Raw genomic sequence first — 20,195 nt, forward strand, 5'->3', positions numbered from 1 at the left:
AATATTTAAAACTCTAGGAAAAATATCGAAACTCTTTGGTCATTTTTTTGAGAGAGATGCTAATGGTCCTATCCGATTCAATGATCTATGCTAAGCTATGCTAAAAGTGGTACCGCCAGACCCGGAGATCGGCTGAATGGATTCGAAAACGGTAAAACTCAACAGTTTAACTCTGGGGGAGTTGTAAAATTAACCTATTTCCAAAAAAAGTGGAGTATCCCTTTAAGGCTGTGTAGACAAATCAAATGAAATATAACACATTTAAAAATGATACAATATTCAAATAGGATATACATTCTTAGCGTTCAGTGTACACCTGGTGGTTCACATACATTTTGAGAGCCACTAAAGTGGCTTAATACAGCACAGCTAAAATCTTTAAAACCAAATGCTTGGTAATGCCCTGCTGACCTTCACTTACATCACACACTGTAGACAGTTTACAAGAGTCATTTTACCTGAGAGAAAGAGAGAATGCTGATATCTAACAAAAAAAAGCTGACAAAATTGCACCTTACCAGAGCTATCATATCCTGTCCTGTGCTGCAGATTGGAAACTGCAAGAATGTCACGGTCATGTCCTTGCGCTCCAATAAGCTGGAGTTTCTGCCTGATGAAATTGGACAGATGACAAAGCTACGTGTTCTCAATCTAAGTGACAATAGGTAACACCTGATGTTCCTGTCGTTATTTTTTTGTTCTCATTTTACACCCTGTGCACACATTTATCACACCAACACATGATCTTCAACATTGTTTGCTAAATAATAGATGAGACACATGCAAATCTGTTCAAAGCATAGAAAGTACTTCAAACCTCTTATAGGTTTTTTTTAACAGTCTTGATCAATTTATGTAAAGCAGTGAGGATGGTTATTATTTTCCATAATGGCACAGTAATGGGGCATGACATCATAAAAGTGCCTGGCCTGCCCATAGGCCAATTAAAAAAGCTCTTTATGAGCTATGTGGACAGTTTAGATGCTCTGACTACGATTACCTGGAAACAGAGTAATTAAACTTCACCAAGACTAAATGCGACATAGACATTAGAGTACCTGGGTTAATGGGCCCCTTAAATGGAGAGCATTACCACAGGTCTTCATAACATTTTAACTACACCAAATAACTCACCCCAACAGTCTCATTTGGCTTTTGACATCCATGTTTTAACTTTTTGAATTCACATGAACTAATTCTTTATGTTCTGTTTTAGGTTAAAGAATCTTCCCTTCACGTTCACTAAATTGAAAGATCTTGCTGCACTCTGGTTATCTGACAATCAGGTTGTTATCTGGACCTCCTTTTTAAATTGTGTACAAAGTCTTGTCTATACATCATTTGGACCACTTTTAACCACATTTTACAAACCATTTAATACAATTGGCCCCCAATTAGTGTTTGGGCCATATCAAACTTAATGTATAAATTTCATTGCATTATAAAACTAAATATAAAACTAAATTAAATGGATTAACAGTTTTTTTTTACTTGCTTAACCAAAATGTCACTTTGTTTTATTTTTATAAAGTAATTCAGTGATGTTCATACATCGATGTATCTACTTAATTGTTTGTTAAATGTGGTTAAAAAGTAGGGATGCACCGATTTTGACCGATAATTCTTTATTTATTTGAAAGCCAATAACCGATATATTGGCCAATAAATCTAAATCCAAATTTGTGAGAGCCTGATTACAAGAATAAAAGTATCACCATTAAAAGCTATGTCCCAAGCACACAATTGTAATGTTCTCATTATAATTTTATGTAGCCTATATAACAGCACATGTTGCACTTGACTGCATTTTCCTTTTTTGAAGTGATTCCAATCATATTTCAAGAAATTCAAAACCATAATGGCGAACAGTTCCCATCTGAAGTGTCTCATCTAAAGGAAATGATCCATTATTTATTGGCTTTAATATATCAGCCAGATGTTCTTATTGGGACGATAAAGATAACATTAAAAATGAACATATATCGTCCGATACTGATATGGTGGCCGATATATCGTGCATCCCTATTAAAAAGTAGTCATAATACAGACTGCTATTAATAAATTTGATTTGACAGTTGTATTTGTTTACAACAGTTCTTTTTGTTATTCAGTCCAAGGCCCTTATCCCCCTTCAAACAGAGGCTCACCCTGAGACCAAACAGAGAGTCCTTACCAACTACATGTTTCCTCAGCAGCCCCGGCATGATGAGGGTGAGAATACAGTAAATCAGCCGTTTCTCTTTTCTTTTCATTTTAGCGGATTACATTTTTTGGATGGATGTGTGTTTTCCATGCTGCAGATTACCAGTCTGACAGTGACAGCTTTAATCCCACTCTCTGGGAGGAGCAGAGACAACAGAGGATGACGGTGGCATTTGAGTTTGAGGACAAGAAGGAAGAAGAGGACAACTCAGGAAAAGTGAAGGTCCCCTTAGGAATTTAAAATGTGAAATAGTCAGCCTCTTTGGCCCCGTTTACACCTGGCATTAACATCCATCTCACGTGATCTGATCTGATCACAGATGTTAATATCAGATGTAACCGGGACGATTGCTGTATCTGGTTAGCTGTGATTAATGAAAAACCACGTTTAAGCATCAGAAAAGGTCATAGCGCTACCATATGGGCTAAATCCTCTTCCCTCTGTCTGCAGGTTGAGATTAATCTGAAGCGCTATCCCACCCCTTACCCAGAAGACCTAAAGAACATGGTGAAGTCAGTGCAGAACCTGGTGGGTAAGACCACTCACCCCCTCAACACTGAAAAATGCTCTTCTGGGACCAATATGGAGCTCCACAGCCAAGACAAGTATGAGCCCAAGTGGCCCATTGCTCCTAAGGAGGTAATGCTTCTTTATCTTATTTTACCACAGTGCCTACCTGGGTTCATACATCAATGTCTCTGCAATTTGGCTCACAAAGTGCTTTTTTTGTTTTATAAAAATAATAGATCAGACTCTGAATTTCGATTGGACTGCTGATAAACAAAATGTTACTACTATATTAATAAGTATTGAACTATAATCCAAGTTACAGGTAAACCAAAAGATTTCAAAATAGGCTCTAGGGACATAATAATAATAATTTCGACAGTTGACAGCTATAAAAAATAAAATAAAAATATACAAAAAATCAGGTTTTGTAGGGATGCCAGACTTGTATTATTGTATTATTCATCTTTATTTATTTTTTAAATGTTGTTTGCAATAATTGTAAACATATTAAATATAATAATAATACATATTATTATAATGATTATATAATACTTTTGTAAAATAATTGTAAATATTACATTGTATTATATTATATTTATATTATATTGGTGTTACTGCAGTTTATAAACAATCAGAGGTAATATATAACGGTGATTACCCATGGTAAAATGAAAAATGTGACACATTGCTTGAATATCCATCACTTGGGAGTCACAGTTTATTTTGTAATTGAATCATGAGACACCATTCAATGAGATTAGCGTATGTTCTTTGCAGGTGATGGAGCGAGAGGTCAAAGACTATTCTAAACCACCAATGTCTGATCAAGGTGTCCTCCTCAACTCAGCCATTGACATCCCAAAACGCAAAGAGGATCTGACTGAGAGCTCGGAAGTATGACAAGTTTTCTCTTTTAATTTTGTCTCTTTTAAATGCTGAATGCCTTAGCTTTATCCTCTTAAAGCATTTACGCACAGTAATATCTCGGGTTAGCAGCTTATTTTACACTCTCTTTAACCTTTATGATGGTTCATTATTGTAACTACAAAACACATAAGGGATTTATGAAGTCAATAACTTTAAAAGAGAAGGATGAGAGTGTGTAATGAAATTGTTTTTGAAGGCCTAGTATTTGCATCCTCGGTGTCTGAGTCAGTTTGGTTGTATGTATAGAGAGTGTTGTGTAGTACTGAGAGTGTTTGTTAAAGGTTAGCTGAACCTGCGGAGATAAAATACACAAAGATCAGAGCAAATGTTTCATCTCTCACAGCCAGCAACCCCCCTCCCCAACCGCCAGAGCTGCAGTGTTGTTTAGGACACAGGATAACAAAGAAGTCATTAACTTTGTCTATGAATATTAGAGCAAAGCCGGTGCAATTAGTAATGAATGTCACAATCACCTTGTAGGATGCTTCATTTTTTTGGTAACTCACCTTTAGTATATCCTACAATTATTTACTAGAAATCTAGACCTACAGTGTTTTTACCCTCGCTCAGTCTTCAGGTTTATTTCCCGTAGCACTGCTCAGTTGTACAGCTGAAAATCTTTCAGTAAACAGAAATAAAGGTCAGAGGGAAATGTCAAGAACACTCAGAGGACCCATTAAAGGTCCCTATATGAAAATATTAATTGAATTCAGGAATGGTAAGATGATTTGAGTAAACCAGAATAAATCAAGAAATTATGCAAACACAGCTACATTCATAATCCATTCATTGATGCCAGGCTTCTCTATGCTTGCAGTAGCTCTTTGTTTAGAATAGCATACAAGTGCATGGTGTATTGTGTCCATCGCAGCTTGGCCTCACACTGCTTTCCCCCAGGGTCTCAGAGACCCTCCCGGCCAAACTGTGGAGCTATAAACATTATTATTATTAGTATTATTATTATCAGGGTTATCGGGACCTTGGGAGTACCAGTGCCATAAACCTCATGTTTCTTTCTAGACCATGAGAATCCATTTTTGTTTGTTTGTTTGTTTGTATATATGTATGTATGTTTGTTTTGCTTAGATTTCTTTACATCGCGTCGTCCCCAAGCCGCCACAGCCAGAGATTACGAGCCTGGCCGTTACTTCCTCTTCCTGTTTCTGCCTCATAGTAAGTGGCTGAGAGACCAGACAGCAGAAAATCAGCTAAGCATATGGGGTGGCTCATTTCAACTGCCTTCAAAGCAAATTCAATTCGTTTTCTCAGACACCCCCATTGTGGGTGAAAGATTTGTTAAATACATGCATGGGTTTGTTTTCTAGGAAAAAACACTCCCAGTCCATCAGTTTCCAGCATAATATCAGTGTTCGAATTGTAGGGAGGCTAGAGGAGAGATTGGCCAATTTCTTTTTGCCAATTCCAAAATCTTTTTAAATAAAAGAATAATAAAAAAATTGTAAGTTTAAAAATGTAAAAATTAAGTAATACATACAGTACCTGTCAAAAGTTTGATTATAATTTTTTTATATTGTGAAATATTATTATAATTTTAAATAAAATGTTTCCATGTGAATATATTTTAAAATGTAATTTATTCCTGTGATGGGAAAGCTGAATTTTCAGCATTATTACTCCAGTCTTCAGTTTCATATGATCCTTCAGAAATCATTATAATATGATGATAGGTCTTCTGCTTAATTTCTTATTATTAACAATGCTGAAAACAGTGATGCCGCTTAATATTTTAGTGGAAACTGTGATACCTTTTTTTCAAGATGAATATAAAGTTCAAAACAACAGCATTTATTTGAAATAGAAATATTTTGTAATATTATAAATGTCTTTTACTGTCAATTTTGACCAATTTAATGTATCCTTGCTAAATAACAGTATAAATGTATTACTTATTTTACTTACTGAACACAAACTTTTGAATGGTAGTGTATAAGAGCTCATTTATTCCAAATATTGGGCCTCCCTGGAATCTTTGGTATAATTCGAATCATATTGCCCACATGCTGAATTTGGTTCCCAGTTCATTTAATATTAATATGAAAGCATTGGTCTGCCGCATCAATTTACACAGTCACATTTCTTTTGACCCGTTGTGCCAGAGCAATGAAGAACTAAAAAGACCAAATAGAAAAGATGATGGCAGGTAAGGGGAGAGGTGGCTATAACGGAGTAGAAGAAATAACAGAGACGTTGTTCTGAGAGAATGTTCTGATATGTGACTTCTCTCTTGCTCTGCTGCCGGTTGTGTGAGCCAGCCTGCTGATGTACAGTCAGGTCTGAGAGGTGTGAGTGTGAGACAGCTGTGAGAGACCTGGAAGCATCTGATTTGCTCCTGGGGGATTTGACCAGACAAGCCAGGACAAGGCCTGTGAATCCTAACAGTCTACATATTAGTCTACTAATGATGAATCTCAACTTGATGTTGAGGTGTGAGATCACACTCTGTTACTTCTGATATAGTTCTCAGCTTCAGTTTTGTTTAACTTCGAGGTCATTTGGGGACACTGTTTGTGTTTTATAATCAGGAAACTGTCACTGTAATATAATAAGGGAATTGTTTAAGCATGTTCTAATGAATGACTCATTTCAATATATTGTACGTTTTAGAGAAACGAAATACTAGCTACATTAATGTATTTCACGTTTTAGCTTTCTGATCCTTTTGTAACGTTTTTAAACTGGAATCTCTTAACGTAATGCTGTCTTGTGTGTTTTAACGGCTTAGTTTTTTTAAAAGCAGGTCCTGCCTAATAGAGTTTTTATGTAATATGCAATTAGGCAAACAGATTTTTATACAGCCAAAATGTTTGCAGTTAATATACCGACTGTTTCAATATAATTGGATATGTTGGCATTTGAAAATTTAATTTATTTTGATTTATATCGACATTGTGATCTAAATTGGATTACAAATATCACCTAGTATGTTTTAGTGGGCCTATAAACAATTTGTGTTGCTTGCTTGATTTTGGTATTTAAATGATAGATTGTAATTTGATTGCAGGAAACCCTCCCCACTCCCCTAGTGCCTGTTTTGTATTCCTTTTGTCTAGTGTTTGATTCACTGTGAATTTGACACCTGTGTTTCCAGGACTCAATGGGAGGTTCCCCCAATGATATCCGAATTTCTGACATGAGGCCAACTTTGGTAGAGCCACCTATGTACAAACCAAAGGTTGTGTTACTAGGCAAGGAAAAAAAAGGTTAGTGAGACGAAAAGTTGGCATGAAATGAAAAATGCATGTTATTGTTCTTATTGTGGACCAAAATATCATAACTTGAGTTTATCTTATGTTGGTTCCATTTTTCAAGAAATCCCCTCATTCTCTTTTGATGTTTATTAATAAAGCTAAAATCCTTCTGAGAATGATGTTCTGTTATAACGATGCATTGTGTAATTGCACTGGGGAACACTGTGGAATAATAGTTGTTGTCAGAAACACAATAATTGGGGTTTATTCTAGACAAAAATAGTTGTTGTTGATGCATTTATTAAACTATTTTACCTTGTATACCTTTATGCCTATTTTATCTTTTTTTTTTAAGAGTCCACCGATGATTCTGAGCCAGACAAAATGCATTGTTTGAACAACAGCGGATCATCTGCCACTTATTCAGACTACTCGCCCTCCCAGGGATCATCTGGCTCCTCCAACCCACCTGGAAATGTCAGTAATCTGCAAACATCTGGGAAAGAGGGGCCACCACAGACTCACTGGACCAACAGGTTGGCAAGCATTTAATCACTGCCACTATTCATTTATATGAACTAATTGACCATCTGTGCTTTCATATGACATGACAGTTGATCAAACAGTTTAGATATCCAGCTCACTGACTTTTGGGTGACCCAAAACTGACGTTGTGACGTTGCAATAAACATCTCTGCCAATAAACCAAAATTATTTGAACCAATTATAACCAATCAATTGCATCCACCCTCTATGGACACACTGAAGCTCGAATCGCCATTGGCTAGTACATTTTTTATTTTACTCGCCAGACTTTTTACATGGAATGCAAGAACAATGCAAATAAATAAATAAATTACTTAAAAATATACATTTCAAACACTATTAAAGGTATTAAAGGCAAGTGAACAGTTGGTAATAAAATAAGACCAAATAATAAAACTACAAGCAATAGCACAAATAAACACAATAGAACAAAGATACAAATGAAATAAACAGTACATTTCAGGTTCTTCAGGTTTATTTAACAGTAGTAAGATACAGATTAGGTACAGAAATTGAATAAAATGTAAGGACAGTGACAGTTATGTCAACTCTTGGCCATCGGCAGTCCTTATTGTCGAGCTCTGCATTTAGATCTACGCGTCAATTCTGCGTCAGTTGTTCAAGTGTATGCCTCTCTCTTTGTTGTGTGTGTGTGTGTGTGTGTGTGTGTGTGTGTGTGTGTGTGTGTGTGTGTGTGTGTGTGAGTGAGAGAAAGCGACAGAGGGCGCTCTCAGCCAAAGCGATGGTGCGTAAAGCTTAGCAGGCAATTAAAATATATCTGTGCTAAACTTATTTTTTGCCTCTAACTCAACCACAGGCAACTGAAATCGTACAATTTACTAGCCATTAGCTAATTAAAGACATTTTTAGCCGCCTAGTGGGAAATTTGGTTGCATATGCGAGTGATTTAGTCGCATTGTAGAGGGTTGCGCATATTGTTTTTACTAACTGGCAATATTTATAAAACACAGAACTGCATTTTATATTTTTACTACTCTTTCATATGTTGTTCAGATCGCAAATCTGTGCCTTTGTGGGGATGTCCCGTACACCACTGATGATGTTGTTATTTGCCTTTTTCCTTCCATTTTAATTAAGACAATTGAAGACAATTCTAAGAGGGCTCTATCTGGGCATTTGTTTCTTTTAAAATGCCTCTATTGCTCACATCACAATTTCGCTCTCACTCAAAGTCACACACAGCAGTATGACTCTTGCTGTCATCTTCAATAAAGTGTAACTGAAAATCCATCTCTGTTGCTAACAGTAAAAGTTTTATTATATTAGTACTGCTGAAAAACCTAATTATCACTCCTTTCACTGCCTGTTCTTCAGAAGAGTTCTTTGAGAGATTTCGGTTTTGATAACCTTACAGAAGTATTACGTGGGCAAAATTTTGTAAACATTGAAAATCTATTTGATGAGGATGGCAGTTCAGTCAGCCACAGTGATATTTCCCAGCACTTTTCAATTTTGAACACTACATATGGTATATTAAGGGAGTTGAAGGCCCAGTTCAATTTAATTTTCAATATTTAATCCCCAACATTACATGAATGAAGACATCAGGTTAAAAGATTGTGTGAGCATCAGCTAAAATAAAGCATAGTACATAGAGCAATGAGGGGTAGTGGTTGGTTGCCTAAGGAATTTGGGCTGTACACAAATGTTGCAGATTCAGTCCTAAGTAGGAATGAGCAAGGAAATAGACAGTAACTAAGATTGCAACCCTATGTTTTAACCATTGTGCCCTTGAGCAAAGTACTTAACCTGAGCTTGCTCAAGGGATATTATGCCACAGTATGTCTACAGTAAGTAAAAACCTTTTAAAAATGTAAAGTTCTTAGTAATGTGCTCTTTATATTTGTTGTTTTTTATATGTTTTTCCTTACACTTTGAGTACATGAGTCTTTAAAAAAATATATATATATATATATTTGTATTTATTGTTATTATTCAAATATCGTAAAGTATTAATACATGAATATAATTACGTTTTTTTCAGGGATATACAATTATAAATATAACTAATATAAGTATAATTTTTACTACCTACAGTAAATTACCCTTGCCTTATCACAAAAAGGTAAATGTTTTGATATTTTAAGAGGCTTATTGACCTCGACACACAGTCGTGAGAGTCTACATGGGTTTCCTGTTGTTTTTTCTGCATAGTTCTAGATGCATCACATTACATTAGTGAGTTTGAATTTTATGATATTGAATATGCTTGTCATATCCAGTTTATCTCCATGTTTTTGTGTACAGATTTTTTCCATATAGTGCACTGATGAAACCTCAAATATATATTTGTCTGAATATGTCAACAGGCTGGCCCAGTCTTTCCCAAAGCCCATTGAAACCAAGCCCCTTCTGAGCCAGAGGGAAACACCTCCTTCCAGCACCCTGCAGCAGCGAGGTGAGAGGCGACCACTCAGCGACACCTTCGACAGCTGGAACGATGCCCCCCACTATGATAACACAGGTTTTGTCTCAGAAGAGACACCTCTTGACACTCCAAGCAGCAGTGCTGGAAACCCCATGCTAGGCTCAAAGCCCCGGAGTGCCTCGATGGCACATGGGCGACGGCCTCTCATGAGACAAGAGCGCATTGTGGGAGTTCCCTTAGAGCTCGATCAGACGCAACACACTTTCCACACAGTCCGCACCAACCCTGAAACTGAAGTGCCTCCTTCCTCTAACCCCTGGCAGAACTGGACGAGGACTCCCAGTCCCTTCGAGGACAGGACAGCTTTCCCTTCCAAGTTGGAAATTACTCCAGCCAACAGCCCCAATCCTGACCGTAAGGACTTTGAACAGGAGATGGGAGAACTATCCAGCACTTTTCCCTCAACTAGAGCCTGGGGGTTTCTAGACTCTACGGACTCAGGGCCGGGACGAGGTCATCCCAACCTTTATTCACATGTCCAGGGTGGAAAAGACCCACACAAAGGAAACACTATGGTTGTTAGCAAGAGTTCTGAGAGACTTTCGCCAATGATGAAGGAGGTAAAAGCGAAATTTAAGAAATCTCAGAGCATAGATGAAATGGATACTGGGTCGTACAAGGTTTACAGCATCCCCTTGGACCACTACAGTTCTAGCATAGAAAATCAGGGAAGTGTTGATAGAGCAGACCTCCCTGTACCACTAGAACAGAGCATGTCCAGGAGCCAATCAGCTCCAATGCTGGATGATGATATGGATGGCTACGGTTTAAATAAAAGCTCTCAGCAGCAGAAGCCAGCCATTCCAAAGAAAGTTTACCATTTTGACCAAAGCTTCAACCCGCAAAGAGCCATGGATCTCGTGAAAGCGGACAGGAGAGTTCCTCCACCATTCCCCAACACCCCTGAATACATAAACCAACCTGGGAAGACGTTACCAAAGGAACTTGTGAGCCCGAGAGGCTACCGAGGCTATCCACCGATGGAACAGATGTTTTCATTTGCTCAGACTGCAGTCACCGACGATGCCATCAATCCACAGCTCTCTGTCCAGCCCCAGCGCTCCAGGCCGGGCTTCCTGAGGCGAGCTGACTCTCTGGTAAGTTCGACAGAGATGGCGCTATTCCGCAGAGTAGCTGAGAACCATGAGCTGCAGCTGGCAGAGCACTACAACAGGCCTCAGCAGATAAAGAGCATGCTGGAACAACAGAACAGCTTGTCTACCATCTCTGACACCCAGTTCCACAAGAGGAATGGTAGGTATGATGAAGATTACTCGTCTTATCAGGAACCCAAAAAGCCCATTATGGGTTACCCCACTAAGAGTCTGACACAACGTCGCCCCCTGTCTGCACGGAGCTACAGCACAGAGACATACGGGGCATCTCAGGCAAGGCCAGTGTCTGCCCGACCCACCATGGCTGCACTGCTAGAGAAAATGCCTTCAGATTACAATCTTAGTACATGCACTGAGAAGAGCCCTGAGGGTGACATGAAGCTGAGATCTGTCCCTCAAAAACAAGAGGACCCGAACTCCAAAATGCCAGTAGATTGGAGACAGCAGCTGCTTAGACACATAGAAGCGAAGAGGCTAGACCGGGTGAGTAAGCAAGCTTTGCTTTTTGTTCTTCTACAAAAGTTTTTGTTAGCTTGGAATTGATCTAAACACTCAGTATTTGCAAGAAATAAATTAATCCGTTCCTCCTTGCACACTGAGTCCGAAATTGTTTTATGCGTATTTGTCACGGTGGCTTTGAATTGTCAAAACACCTCAAAATGCTTGCTATGGATGCAAAAAATGTAAAAAAAAATTATGACGGACGAAAGTTTCGGAGGTAGTGTGTAAACGTGAGGTCGTATTTATTTTTTAAAGAGCGAAAATTTCAGATGAGAATTTCGGACTCTATGTGCAAGGACCTTTATTCTGTCTTAGTCTTATAAGTTATTTTATACTTTGTTTGTTAATAATTGAGATCTTAATAACGAATTTCCTCAGTGCAGTATATTTTACTATATTATGAAATACCTACATATTTGTTTTACATAATATGTTTGTTTTACATATTAAAGACAAATCTTAAATGAAGGCCACTTTTTAGTGTATAGACACGTGAACAGTTGGGTGAATCATAAAGCATTAAATGTCTGGGACATATTTCACTCCAAAATCAAAAGTAATGAAATTATATTCTGCATTAAAAAAATTAAGCTTTTTCTTAGTATTTTTTTTTCATTATGATTTTTGTGCATTTTGACATTATTTTCACTAAATTCAAGCAAACCATTCCCTTTTTTATTTTATTTTATTTTATTCAAAAATGATTCTCACTTCTCTGATTTTTTTCTCACTTTTCCAATAATGGGAATTTTGGGAAAAAAATGTATTGACCTTAAAATAGTTGTAACAATGCAAAAAATATTATTTAATGGTCCTTAAAAGGCTTCAAATTCTTTATGCAGAATATCTTTCTTTCTTTTTAATTGTGGTGAAATATGACCCTGGCATTTCTTTCCTGAGATTCACCCAGTTATGTACATGCAGCTTTTGGTGGTGAGCATTTGTTTCTGTGTAAGTGGAATACATTACTACAGCATACTTCATTGTTCGTGTAATTTAGTCCCACACTGCTGCTATTAATATTCTTTAAACGTAACCACTGTGTATCACTAATGTGTCACGTCGGCGGTAATGACGTACTGTTGTTGTTCTGTTTGTCAAGCTTACTCACTCTGTTACAGCAATGTGCAGTCCAGTGTACCCCAGCCACAGCCTTTTGACCTTTCTGTGTGGCATACCCATTCACTCATGTCATGTGGTTGTTTCCCTCCAATCAGAGCGCTGTCCTTAAGCACAACACAGTAAACTTCGGCATGCTGTACTCTGGAGGCTATGCTGCACCGCATGCCAGCAGAAGCATGACAATAAACTTTTACAATAACACAAAGCATGAAAACCAAACAACTCAGTGGCTACCTCTACCAAATGTGAGTATGAAGCAAATTCAGCCCCAGTTTCAGCATGAAGAAGTGCAACTTATATTAACGCAACATCTCCTATTGAAGACCTTCTTTTTAGATCTATCTCTTTTGAGCGGCTTCTGCTTTAACTTCTCAAACAGTGGTAATATTATCATTTGGCACATTTTGTTGTATGGTATAATAGTCTTTCTATAAGGCAGACCATCTAACACATTTCACAGTTTAACACTAATCTAACACTTCACCTGTTCTGAGTTCCAGGCTAGACACTGTCTCTCACTGTGATGTTAAACATATATAGGTGTTTTCTGTTGCATGTGCTCAGTCTTTGTGTTTGGTCTATGCACTACAGTCTTCCTCTGTCCTTAACTCACAGAACAAAGCAATCTGTGACTGACAGCAGAGATACATTTATGAAAGGCCTTCTTGATCTTTATAAAATACAATCAAATTCAATAAATCAAAGTTAAACTGTCGGGTGAATTCACAAACCATTAACACCAGCACTGAGTGTAGCATATCTGTGTGCACAGTTCACCAACCTCCATTTAATTATTCACCAACGGGTGATTGCTATACTGTAAGTAAATAGAGGTTAGCGGACTGCTCAAATCAAGTTAGCCAGGTGCCGAAATAGCTCTGTACCAGGAGTATTTGTAAACGATGCAAATTAGTTTTATTATAGATGTATATAAAGATATACAGTGTAGTTGAGCGTGCTTTCAGCATATTAAAAAAGCCTAAGTAGTTGTTTTGCAGTAGTTTAGTAATGCTGTAAAGTCCTGGTAAAGTACACCAGATTGCAGTAGCCTGCTGCATCTGCCACAACCTAGCACTCAGAGGCCTGTTGCACAAAGTTAGTTGAACAAACTTAGAGCAGGGTTAAAGTTGTCAAAACCAAACAAATCCAACCCATTTCAGATCAAGTTATACAAGATAAATTATACAAGATTCATATATATATATAATAAATAATTTGCTCAAACTAAACTCAAACTTTCCAGGGTAGCAATTGAAACCAGCTTTGTGCAACAAGCCTAGAACCGACTTGCAATATAGGGAATTTTGCCAGTCAAAATGCTTTCAGCACAGATTTTGTTTTTCACTGTTATGTACAAGCATAGTTTCTTTAATGAATTGGACAAAATAAACAACAGACCAAAAAAAAAAAAAAAAAATTCTCTTTTAATTAAAGAAAGCATGTGAATGGAACAGTCGAATAGTGAGCTGATAAATCCGGTTTTGTGGGAGTGTCCTTCTCACATCTTGGTTCTTTAAAACGGGCACATTTTTATTTTGGCAGTGTGAATTTAGAGCACTGTTTTGAATTCCGCTTGCTGACAGCACTATATCCTTTCAGACACCTTCACAACAGAGCAATATTTTAGATAATGGACAAGAGGTGGTTTCCCCAAGTAGTCAGTGGGCGCCGTATTCACTGGGACGAAGAGACGTGCCACCAGAGAACATGAATATCATCAAAAAGGTATTGATTCAAGTTTTTTGATTCAAGTTATCAGGGGAACACAAAACATTTGCAAGAGAATGCAAAAGCATTGCCAAATATTGTTTCCTCCCATCTCATTTTTTTTTTCTTTACCATGTCCTTTTAAGGGCTCCATAGTTTGTCGTACTGATTGGTTAAAGATTCTGAAAGGCAGGCAATAAGGCAATTATTACAAACAGTGTTTTATATTAACTGTGTAAGTACTAGGGCTCAATCCCCCTTGTCTCAGTAGAACAGATATTATTAGCATCTCGGTTTTAAACTTCAGTTACACAAGTTGGTAAGCATTTCTGTAAATCAGTAATGTTTACTTCAATTCATCGTTTCATAACTGATTCAGTGATTCCCTCCAAAATTACCACTGAAGTGTAAGTTTGGCATATTTAATGTTAAATTGTTCTAGTAAAATACACAATATCATTCAAAATTAAGTTCATGCATTAAATTGATCAAAAGTGACAGTTAAGACATTTATAATGTTACAAAAGATTTCTATTTAAGATAAATGCAGTTTTTTTTAAACGTTTCTATTCATCAAAGAATCCTGAAAAATAAATGAATCACGGTATCCACAAAAATATTAAGGAGCGCAACCGTTTTCAACATTGATATTAAGAAAATAGTTGTATTTCACAATATTACTGTTTTTATTCTAATTTTGATCAACACACACACACACACACACACACAATGCAAAAAGTGCTGCAAAACGATCATCAGCGATAAATCATCAGCAATCACAGTAAAACTTTCTCACCTCTAAAATGGTCCCGTTTGTTTCATAAGCCATGCTGAGCTGAAATGATTCATTGCATTTGTCTGGATCTCATTAAAGTTTGATTATTTCCACAATACGTTTTTAGAGAGACACCCACATGTCTCTGAGTATTAAACCCTGTCATGTTCTACTCTTTAAGTTTCCTCTGGCTTAACCTGTTCTCTGTGAGATAGACATCTCTGTTGTATCGTGATTGCCATGCTCATTTTTTCAAATGCCAGGGTTAATTACTACCCGCTGTTGTGATTCATTTCACAACGCGTATTCCTGCTCGGTCTCCTTAGCAACCTCAGTCTACTGGTGAATGTCTTTACGTTGTCGCTCAATATTGTGGAACATTTTGCTTCTTCTGACACATTTAGTGTTGTGAAGAAAAGTCTAACGTAATGAAAATGATATTAATTCAAATAATGAAATCAAAATGTCATAAGGTAGCTACTACGTCTTTGTTCCTGTAATGATATAAAAGCACTTGCCAGCTGCATGAATTCATTAAACATTTGCTTGATGTTTGCCCACAGCCTGGTGTTCACAATCCCCATCAACAACAAGCTATGATGATAACCTCAGCCACCCCATCCCACCGGACGGCCCGTGACCAGCAGTATGAGGGGGCCATCAACAAGGTGTCCATCCAGCAGTACCAGCCACCTCTGCCCATGCCCATCACCACCACCAGCCCCCGGCCTCAGAGTGCCCGCTGCTTCATCCAGACTAAAGGCCAGAAGAGTATGGATGGCTTTCCAGAGCAGGTACCGTTAATCGCACAGAATATAATTCAAAGGAATTGGGGGTGTAACGATACCCTCAAGTCACGATTCGATACATATCACGATACTGAACTCACGATACGATATTATTGTGATACTCCAAGACATATGGTAAAACGTTAACAAAAAATGTACTAATGATTAAAATGCAAAGTTTGGTTTTACATTGTGGATGTAAATGAATAGGCTTGGACTTAGTGCTGGTAACCCAATACACAGGACAATGGTTACACCAGAATAAAAATATTCATGATTCTGAAGCTGAAAATACATAATTATTTTAGATGAATATGCTTGCACTCTGTCATTGACTAAATATATTTAAAATAATACAGGCCACTTTTTACAGGTAACATAAGACATTTGACATGATCAGGACCCACAAATATTCCCCCATTGCATTATTATACATTTTATTCAACATTATATATAGTAGTATAATATAGTACATACACTAAAACTCATTTTGGTTGAACTATACACATTGTCACTATCCACGATACATATTGTTGCATTTTTGTATTGCGATAGATTGTGACACGATATATTGTTACACCCCTAAAAGAAATGCAAAGAGAGAAACGCCCAATTGCAATTCATCTCACAATCATGGAATATTAATACAGTGTTTTCATGATTCAAATCATCTCCTTCCTATGACCAAAGGGTCTTTCACACCGAGCATGATTAAGTAAAGCAAATGTATGTTGCGATGACGCTCTTGAATCGGTCAATAGATCCCTATAGAGCTATTCACACCAGGCGCAATCAAACACAGCGCAACAAAACGAGATTTGTTTTTGACCAGTGTGTGGATTTTTTGAGAAGGACCTGGCTGCAGCCTGCAGATCGGCTCCCTTACCTACTCTGATTGGCTCCATTGTCTTTCATAGGCATACTTGATAGAAGTTGGTGTAGGAAGGAGTATGTCATTAAAAAAACTGGAAAAGCTGTGCAGTTTCACAAAGCCTTTATTATAATGCACAGAAGGGAGAAAAAAAACATTAGCATGTAACTGATTCAATTTTTTTCATGTAATGTCCCTGATATTATTGTTTTGGTAAATTAAGCTGGTTTTTAGGCTAACGCACGGATGACCCCACAATATTTCAAAATGATTAATTGGTTGATTATTCACAGCATGAGGGCCAGGTCTTCAGGTAGATGAATTATAAATGAGGCTAAATGATTTATTTATCATTTTGATTATGTCATATCACCATAGAAAGGAAATGAAAAAGGATGTATCAGTATCGTTAGCAGTATCAGTAACATGACAAGACATACTTATAGTTACAGAAGTGTTATTGGTCATGCAGTTGTATGATAACTAAATGACACTGCAATAGGCTAATGTGTCTGCCGTGTTATCTACTATTTATGTGCGTGTATGATGTGCTTTCATTTTCTTCACTACATTGCAAAGCATAATATCAGATTTGTGCTACACTTTATTTCAGAAAAACAATCTGTTCCTCATTATTTTAAAGTGACGAAATCGAGAACTTTTTATCTGTTCATGCCATGATTCAGAAATAACGCGTCTGGAGTCTGTTGCTATACACTGTAAAAAATTTCTAACCCTCCCAAATCAAAAATTTCAAGTGACCGATAACATCTAAATTTTTCAATTGGCCCAAGTGAAATTCTTGTTGCAATAGTCTGTTAACATTGGCTCAATGAGAAATAATACGTCAGACTAATTGAAAAATGTAGATGTTATCGGTCACTTGAAATTCTTGACTTGGGGATGTAATTTTTTTTTACAGTGTAGTAGGCTAATGAACGCAACTTTCACGAGCATCTGACTTACAGATAAACAGTGCGTTTTTATTTCAGTGCGGTTAATGTTGTGGTTATTTCAGCAAACAGTTTTGTAAATTCAGCCTAAAAGCATTAAGTAAAATTGTGAACTGTGCTCACGCATTTTACGTCCTTGAATAAGCGATGTTTTAATTATGTTACCTTTTCAGGTGCGATCAAAATGAGATTTGAAAACATCACATTTCGACAAATTTTTTGCTCAAATTGTATCCAAAAATCTCACAGCCCCGCAGTCAAATATTGTGATTCTCTTTATGAAGTATTAAATCGAGATCTCCACGACCAGTTTCGTTACCGAATCTTTTGAACCCATTCTTTTAAACTGGTTCACAATAAATAACATTAATTTGTGAATTCGACTGATCTAGAAAATCTTTTATAATGACATTTGCTCATCAATCCATGCACTACTCTGACCTACACCAACTACGAACACATTTTCTATCATGAATGCCTATCATGAACGAATGAGCCAATCAGAGTAAGTGCAGCCCCGCCCTGATCTGTAAACTTAAATTTTTTTCCCCGTCACCCCATGATGAAACGAGCCGTCCAATTAGATTCCAGCTTACCCGAGCCGCTGCTGTTGCACAAAAGTGTGAGAGTGGTGGCGCTGTTTTGAAAACCTGTGTAAACACCAAAGAAAACTATTCTGGAAACGAGAAGAAAATGGATTTTGAGTTCTTGTTATCATTGTTTTTCTGAGAACAGATTTATTCTTACATGTTCTTTATACGGATTATCATTTCTATTCATTTTCCACTGAATTATGCGATCGGAAGAGCTTGAAACGGCATACAGAGCGCTGTTTTCTTCTGTGCGTGTCTGAATCAGAGAGCTCATCTGCTCTAGACCTGTCAATCATATTACGTGATCATGACTCCTGCCCCTCCGAATTACGACGTTATGTTCATTTCCTCTTTCTAAAATGAATAGCAGGCAGATATCTATGGGTACAACATGCGTCACATAACTAAACATGCATCATCGTTTTCGAACACTTCAGTTTTCACAGTCGAAAATGCGAAAACAGCATTTTCAAATGTATTCACTTGGAAGAGCATCTTCAAAAAGCTGAGTTTTCAAAGGACAAAAGCGCTGTCTCAGTGTGGACGAAAGGCCAAAATGTAGAGAAAAAGATGTGTTTTCAAATGTATGTGGATTAATGTAGACTTAACCTTTGATTTATGTTGTTGACAGCTGTGTGTGAGAATCGAGAAGAACCCTGGCCTTGGTTTCAGCATCTCAGGGGGAATCAGTGGACAGGGGAACCCCTTCAAGCCCTCGGACATGGTAAGACCATTTCACTCTCTGTTTTAAAGGACAGAGCATAATGAATATAGTATGCTAATTTCTGCATTTCGTTCTCATAAATTGCATTAAAAGGATGCTTTATATAGAACAAAATCAAAGCTATCTCTCTTCAGTCAGTAAAGTGTGTCTCTCTGTAGAGTTTCCATGGAAACATGCGCTACTGCAATGCACAACCTTGCACACCAGCTGACTGCATTACCTTTTAACCTTTTCATGTCTTGGCAACATTTGGTGATAGTTCAAACAAAAGTGTTTTGTGACTCAAATGTTGCCGATATTCGTTAAGTATGTACAAAAAAAGATATTGCACATCTGTTTCACGTGGTAGTAGCTTTGATTAGATTGAAATTGTCAATTTGCATGAAAAAGTGTCGTTCTTTTCCCCCCCATAAGGTTTTCAACTTAGCATAAAGATTGCTTGTGTTGTATATTGTCGCTTTGGGGATCTTAATAAACCGAATCCCTGTGAGCCCTGATGAAATGATGTAGTTTGGTGGACTCTAAATATGTGATGTCAATAAGACTTCATATGTGTGCACATGGTGCATACTGATGGGTCCCACATGTAATTTAAATATGTATGCTTTATAATCTCTGCCTTGATTTCAGCACAAAAACACCGTCACTAATGGATCCTCTGACTTTACTCTTAAAAAAACCTAAGAATTTTTTATTAATCGTATGTTTTACCTTTACTTTTTAGTTAAACATTTGCATTTACTTATTAATTGTAAAGGGTAATTTTATAGATACATGTAATTATAATTATTTTTGAGTTGAGTAAAAAGAGCGAGAAAGAGAGAAACCAAAGAAAATCTAAATCCAGATTAAACGGCAAAGATTCTAAACCATAGTCACCATGTGGTTCCTAACCTCATATCACTTTTGACTTATAGGGTATCTTTGTTACTAGGGTACAGCCTGATGGACCTGCCACCAACGTTCTACGACCAGGGGACAAAATTCTGAAGGTAACACTGTTCTCCATCACATTGTCCCACGAGCTGCGACAATGCATCCTCCGCCACACTGCAAGTGGAGGGCTTTGCATGTGGCATTAAATGTCCAGTGTGTATGTGTGTGTGTGTGTGTCTCAAACAAGTGAGCATGGACTTCTGTTGTTATGTTTGTCCAACTTTGACATGACAGACTGTTATAACATTTCAAGCTGCCACATGTCT

At 37.3% G+C, this 20,195-nt stretch overlaps 1 protein-coding gene across 4 annotated transcripts in view; it reads left to right on the forward strand.

Moving 5' to 3' along the window:
• The window catches only part of lrrc7 (leucine rich repeat containing 7), a 67,119-nt gene that overhangs the window by 43,754 nt on the left and 3,170 nt on the right, over positions 1–20,195 (forward strand). Inside the window, exons 13-27 of one of the 4 annotated variants that reach the window (XM_082189505.1) lie at positions 550–665; positions 1,217–1,286; positions 2,112–2,211; positions 2,301–2,425; positions 2,654–2,842; positions 3,491–3,607; positions 4,727–4,813; positions 6,750–6,861; positions 7,205–7,385; positions 9,726–11,442; positions 12,678–12,827; positions 14,182–14,307; positions 15,628–15,858; positions 18,901–18,993; positions 19,911–19,985. In XM_082189505.1, the coding sequence (XP_082045631.1) occupies positions 550–665; positions 1,217–1,286; positions 2,112–2,211; positions 2,301–2,425; positions 2,654–2,842; positions 3,491–3,607; positions 4,727–4,813; positions 6,750–6,861; positions 7,205–7,385; positions 9,726–11,442; positions 12,678–12,827; positions 14,182–14,307; positions 15,628–15,858; positions 18,901–18,993; positions 19,911–19,985 (3,489 nt within the window). The remainder of the gene's footprint in view (positions 1–549; positions 666–1,216; positions 1,287–2,111; positions 2,212–2,300; positions 2,426–2,653; positions 2,843–3,490; positions 3,608–4,726; positions 4,814–6,749; positions 6,862–7,204; positions 7,386–9,725; positions 11,443–12,677; positions 12,828–14,181; positions 14,308–15,627; positions 15,859–18,900; positions 18,994–19,910; positions 19,986–20,195) is intronic. The other 3 variants (XM_082189508.1, XM_082189507.1, XM_082189506.1) reach the window with 3 other exon arrangements.

Source organism: Leuciscus leuciscus (genome assembly GCF_965113295.1).
Source record: "Leuciscus leuciscus genome assembly, chromosome: 14".
NCBI lineage: Eukaryota > Metazoa > Chordata > Actinopteri > Cypriniformes > Leuciscidae > Leuciscus > Leuciscus leuciscus.